At 48.1% G+C, this 6,348-nt stretch overlaps 1 protein-coding gene across 1 annotated transcript; it reads right to left on the bottom strand.

The window, feature by feature from the left end:
* Window positions 1-1,027: 1,027 nt before the first annotated feature.
* Window positions 1,028-1,666, bottom strand: LOC120822633 (uncharacterized). The gene is made up of 2 exons (XM_078105864.1): window positions 1,317-1,666; window positions 1,028-1,174 (listed from the first exon to the last, which is right to left on the bottom strand). Exons 1-2 carry the CDS (start codon window positions 1,664-1,666, stop codon window positions 1,126-1,128), a joined length of 399 nt encoding a protein of 132 aa, XP_077961990.1. The 3' UTR covers window positions 1,028-1,125.
* Window positions 1,667-6,348: the final 4,682 nt, after the last annotated feature.

A 6,348-nucleotide genomic window follows, 5' to 3' on the forward strand; every position in this document is an offset into this window, starting at 1 on the left:
GCTTTCTGCTAAACTGGACCATGTGACATTATCACATGTCATTATCGTTATATTCCTGTTACATATTTCTCAGTTTGAACACATTCACAGAGGTAAACTAACCTCCGTAGTGCCTGTGGAAAAGTTTTGTCTTTAGACTTAACCAAACCAAAAGAGACCTGATTCAGTACTTGACTCTCTTGATTTTAGACTTCAGTCTGTACTTTTTGTATATTGGACCTGGTATTTATTGACTTGTATAATAATACTCAGAACTATGTTAACACTGGGAGTATTTCAATAGTAAAAAACAATCATGATAAAATGTTTATTTAAACATTCATTGAAATATGTATTTAATAAATAACATAGGAATATAAATAATAAATAATCATGAGAGTAAAACACAGCCACAGATCTTTGATTCATGTGGTTCATCACTTTTAACAATATAGAATTCGTCAGCAGAACTTATACAGTTTAATTCAGAATATTCAGCATTCAGTCTCTAAAGAGAACTCGCAGTCTTCAGGACTAAATGAGACGCATGAGGGGAATCAACACGTTAATGAAGACAAATAATGGCGCGATACAAGCGGAGCTCTTCTGCTCTGGATCGTTTTAAAGTCTCCACGGAGGGTGTTTCAGTGCTTCTGTTGAGCCCTTTATACATACATGCCTATTTACATGAATACATGTTTACATAAATGTGTATTTACACATCTACATCACGCGGGGAAGGTGGTGATGTGCCGATTGGGAGCTTCAGCCCACAGCTCAGATGCTGCAGCAGCACCGGTTGGATGCTCTTATCTCGGAGGCCGTAAATCAGCGAGCTCAGACACCGAGGGAAGATGAAGATGGCGACGTAGAGAACGTTCTGCAGGCGCACGAACAGGAGGCGGTTCACGCTGCGCGAGAGCGCCATGAGGACGGGGCTGTACACGGTGGACGAGAGGCTGAGGCCCACCTGCACCAGGTGCAGCAGCAGCGTGTCGCGGGCCCTCCTGGCCGAGGCTCCGCCACTGGAGGCCGACCGGGCTGCCATCGTCACTGCGACGTAGGAGGAGGCCACGGCCACGCTGGTCGATACGAACAGGAAGCACGTGTAGCCTCTGTCGTACACCTCGGACGCGGCGCCGAGCATCACCCGGCCCTTGGAGCAGAAGTCGTCCATCCGCAGGCTCTGCAGGTCCTGGAAGGGGAAGTCCAGCAGCAGAACGACCTGCGTGAGGACGTTCAGCGAGCTGAAGGCCCAGACCGCCGCCACGGCCGCCATCGTGCTCCTCGGCGTCACCAGGGCGGCGTGCCTCAGCGGGCGGCACACGGCCACGTACCTCTCCAGGGACATGGCCACCAGCGTGAGGGGCGACACGGCGTTGGTGAGGTCGGCCAGCATGACGAGGACGCCGCAGGCCGGGTAGGTGAGCGGCGCCCGGCTGGCGGCCAGCAGGTAGAGCAGCTGGCTCAGGGCCATCTGCGCCGTGTCGGCGCACAGCAGGTTGAGCAGCAGCACGTAGCGGGGGGTCTCACGGAACAGAGGCCGGCTCCTCAGGGTCAGCAGCATGGCGGCGTTGACCAGCAGGAAGACGCAGCACGGGACCGTGGTCAGCATGGAGAACGCCACCGACTCCAGCAGGCCCTGATACTGCAGACCCCCCGTGGTGTTGGTGAGGGGCGACATCATCGGGGGAGGGGCGGGGGGCTTCCTGCTGGTGCTTGTCACCCTGCGCAGGCCGTCTGCCAGGTGAGCTCACCTTCACGCTGCTTATGTGAGCTCGGACATCCTCAGTCACATGACGCGCGCTGGGAGGAGACACGTCATGTGACCTCTTCCGTGCAGGATGGGAGAGCAGAGGAGCATCTGTCTGCATTCCACTACAGAACCCTTTCATCTGCACTGGGAAGCTCTGGGCAAAGATGAACAGATGTAACTGGATTAATTTCACCACGCGCAAAATTCAAAAATACATTAAAAAAAAATATATTGCACGCTTTTATTTTAAATTAATGTTAACAGAACAATATAAGAGGCATTCTCTGAAACATTAGTCTGTTATCATTGAACACAGGATGCAGAAGGTTCCGTAGTGTTAGTGAGGGAAAGTGGTCCAGCACGAAGAAAGGACTTAAGTCTGTAGAGACGGAGGATTTCCTTTGAATTGAGCAGTTACTCAATGACTGAATGAACTTTTAACGTCCACTTCTCATTCATTTCTCTGACTCTTTTACTGCTGAAACTCACAAGATAATTCTCGTTTCAGATGATCAAGAACTTCTCTTCTTCTTCTGTACAACACGATCAGCAAGAGAGAACCACCTTTCACTCGTGCAGATGTTGGACCGTGTTCTCCTGCTTCGTGTGGGGAGGTTCTCATTCACGCTTCATTCTTCTTCATTGGTTTGTCCACATCGGCGCAGTCTGCTGAAGTCTCTGCTCTGGTTGTCTGCAGCCGTTGGGCTGCTTCAATGCTGCGTGACGCTTTAAGTGGTACTTGTGGTTTGCAGTACTTCCAGCTCGTAGTACTTCAGGCTCGTAGTACTTTAGGTTCGTAGTTCTTCATGCTTGTAGTTCTTCAGGTTCGTAGTACTTAAGGCTCGTAGTACTCGGGTGATAAGATACTTCTAGTTTGCACTGGTTACAAATAGATTTGCTTTTATGGACTACGTCATCTTTAGGATGAAAATGTCTATTTAAATATTCTGGTTTAATGTGCAGCAGTTTAAAGCTCCTCCCAATGCATTTAAAACATATCAACGTGCCCAGTCCTAATTTATATATCAACTAGCAGCTATGTAGCTATATAAAGCTATACATATATACAGTATATTTTAAAAATCGCTCAAAATATCATTAGGATCAACATTTTCGACTTCCTGTTGGGTTTACAAAAGAAGATTCTTTAGCAAACCTTTTTTTTCATTAACTTTCTTCAAAGAAGCATCTTGTGGAAAAGGGTTTAATGAACAGACAATAGGGCCTCAAATAGGAAGCCAGAGCTTCACGTGTTAAAGCTGCATTCTCTGTAGTGACCAGCAGGGGGCGACTCCTCTGCTCCCATAGACGTCTATGAGGAAATGACTCTACTTCTCTGTAGTGACCAGCAGGGGGCGACTCCTCTGCTCCCATAGACGTCTATGAGGAAATGACTCTACTTCTCTGTAGTGACCAGCAGGGGGCGACTCCTCTGCTCCCATAGACGTCTATGAGGAAATGACTCTACTTCTCTGTAGTGACCAGCAGGGGGCGACTCCTCTGCTCCCATAGACGTCTATGAGGAAATGACTCTACTTCTCTGTAGTGACCAGCAGGGGGCGACTCCTCTGCTCCCATAGACGTCTATGAGGAAATGACTCTACTTCTCTGTAGTGACCAGCAGGGGGCGACTCCTCTGCTCCCATAGACGTCTATGAGGAAATGACTCTACTTCTCTGTAGTGACCAGCAGGGGGCGACTCCTCTGCTCCCATAGACGTCTATGAGGAAATGACTCTACTTCTCTGTAGTGACCAGCAGGGGGCGACTCCTCTGCTCTCATAGACGTCTATGAGGAAATGACTCTACTTCTCTGTAGTGACCAGCAGGGGGCGACTCCTCTGCTCCCATAGACGCCTATGAGGAAATTACTCTACTTCTCTGTAGTGACCAGCAGGGGGCGACTCCTCTGCTCCCATAGAACTACATGGGGAGAGGCCTTCTCTCTGGATTCCTTCCCTCAGTAAACATTGTTCAGGGTCGGGTACACTGACAGGTCTCTACTCGAGGCGTATACGTATACGGCCTCAGTCTTCCTACCGCAAAACAACAACGTTACCACGGACAAAATCCAAGATGGCCGACAAGAAAACCGGCAAACCCGAGACTTAAGATGAGATATAAATGTTAAGACTAGGAATAAACTGGTCTTTGGGAAACACTTCTTCACATTACAGTGTTATTTAAAGTCTCTGGTTTGTAGCAGACAAACCTCAGAGGGCGAGAAACCCAAATCTTTTGAACATGTCAGCAGATTCTAACCAACAACTTCTCTCTTTACTTTGTACTTTTCTTCTTTCGAACTTGTCAAACCCGGCCATCGCTCGAGTGCTCCCGTTGCCATGGAGATCCCGATAACCCCCCACGGCGATAATTATCTGAAAACATTAAGGAGTCAAGGTTTTAATATTTAATATGTCTTAATGAGCAATCAGAGGGGAAACGATCTCTCGGTGGAAAACAACACCCAGGAAGCAGCAAAACACACCTGACAGGTGAGGAACTCCTGACCAATCACAGACGACAACTCCGGACTCGACAAAAGTCAAACAAACTGCCGTCAAAAAAACTCATTTTGCATTTAAAAGGATTTTTTAATGGATTTAAACGACAGCTTTTACAGCACATGTGAATAAAGTCAAAGAACTTTTTACTCAAACGGTTCTTCAAAGAACTTTTTACTCAAACGGTTCTTCAAAGAACTTTTTACTCAGCGATTCTCAAAAGGATCTTCATCCCCTGAGAGGAATTTTTAATGTGTCATAATGAGTCGTCGGGGGGAATCGTCTCTGTGGCACATCTTACTTCATCAAACTAAAAACAACAAGTTAACAACACGCAATGGGAACATTTAGACAAGTTACGCCGACGTAAAACTTTTTCCGTCTTGAATATGCTGCTTTTCTTTTATCTGCTAAAGCAGAATAGTTCACAGAAAAGCTCACCTTAAAATCCACAGAGAACATTTGTTGTTGATGAAGTCAGGATTAGTAGAAGATGTTCTGATTAGTCAGGAAGACGTCTCTCCTTCCTGGCTTTAAAGAATGGAACACACATGGAATGATAAAGACTGAGGACTCACGTAGACGCAGCTCTTCAGGTTCCTACACAAACTACTCCGAATGCAGGGAAGGTCATGGACCAGAGCCGATGACCACTCACCGAGCGTGTCAGCTGACGGGGAAAAATAAGACTTATTTACCATAAATTGTTCTCTTTAAGCTACATAAATAATCCTAAGAAACTCTGTTTAAGATAGTACATCAATTACAAACTACTGAGGAGCAGAATCGTCATCTTTGTGCATCTCATCCATTCTGGACCAAGTCTCCTCAATGAAACAGCATTGAGCTCCTGGAAGTCGACGCTGCCTCGTCTGCGTTGAGCCCTCAGTTCCTTCGGTACTGGTCCAGCTCAACAACGCCGTCTGTCTCAGAATGTTCTAGTTGAACTCAGAACACTACGTCTGCAGAAGGATCAGGATTTAGGACAAAGACTCGTACACGGAGTCAAAATACAAGTTTAGCAAGGCGGTGAGACGCTAAACGACTGTACTCTGAGAAACTCCAACAAGTTCTCAGCAAGTGACTCTGCTTCGGTTTGGAGACAAACACCTCACCAACTACAAGCCAAACTCCATGAATGACCTCCGCCTGCAGACGAGCTGAACGAGTTCTACTGCAGATTTGATCCACCAACCGGCCCCAGTGCACCGCGCTCCTCACCAGCAACGACCCGCTCTATTCTGGAGAGAGACGTTAACCGGCTCTTTAAAAGACAAATGCCCCGTAAGGCAGCCGGCCCGGACTCCGTCTCCCCTCACATTCCCATTTTCACAGCACAATACGGCCGTATACGAATGTTTACGAGAGAACGGATCAGATTGAAGAGCTTTTGTGGGAAGAAATATGTAAATATGAGCGCTTGTACAAGCCGTCATTGGCGGACTATGAGGACGCCGGATGGCCTCTGATTCATGGAGGGAGATCTCCACAAACGAGGGGACAAAGTCGTGGAGGAAAATACGGGACAAATGTGTCCTTGATGAAAAGCAGCAGTGTGGATGCACGGGGCAATAAAGTCTATGATCAATAAATAAAGCAACCAGCGACTTCCACACAAAGACGTGACTCTCCAGGTCGTCTTCAACAAAACACGTGACTCCACCTGTTGGTCTGGAGGTGAATCGCTCTGCAACACACGCAGGACTTTACAACCAGGAAGGGAAACCAGCGCGTCGACGCAGAAAGACGCAGAAACATGCGGCGGCCGTCCTGGACCCCCTCCTGGACCCCCTGCAGTTCGCCTACAGAGCCAGCAGGTCTGTGGACAATGCTGTCAACATGGTCCTCCACTACATCCTCAGCATCTGGACTCTGGACCAAGGAACCTACGCCAGGATCCTGTTCGTGGACTTCAGCTCTGCCTTCAACACCATCATCCCAGTGTGATGGGAGTGATGGTGGGATGTCAGTCAGTGGGGGACCGGCTCTGTTGATGAGCCCGAGGAGGTCTTAGTCCGGATGGACCTCAGCCTCCTGCCAGATGGAAGGGGCACAAACTGGTTTTGTCCGGGTGAGAGGGGTCGGCTACCATCTTAAATGAAGCACTTCA

This window comes from Gasterosteus aculeatus, chromosome 7 (assembly GCF_964276395.1).
Source record: "Gasterosteus aculeatus chromosome 7, fGasAcu3.hap1.1, whole genome shotgun sequence".
In the NCBI taxonomy this organism is placed as follows: Eukaryota; Metazoa; Chordata; class Actinopteri; order Perciformes; family Gasterosteidae; genus Gasterosteus; species Gasterosteus aculeatus.

Coding starts and splice junctions, on each gene's coding strand:
- LOC120822633 (XM_078105864.1), bottom strand. CDS start 1,666: ATGATGTCGCCCCTCACCAACACCACGGGGGGTCTGCAGTATCAGGGC. Junction 1,175..1,316: donor GTGGCCATGTCCCTGGAGAG/GTACGTGGCCGT, acceptor TTCCCCTTCCAG/GACCTGCAGAGCCTGCGGAT.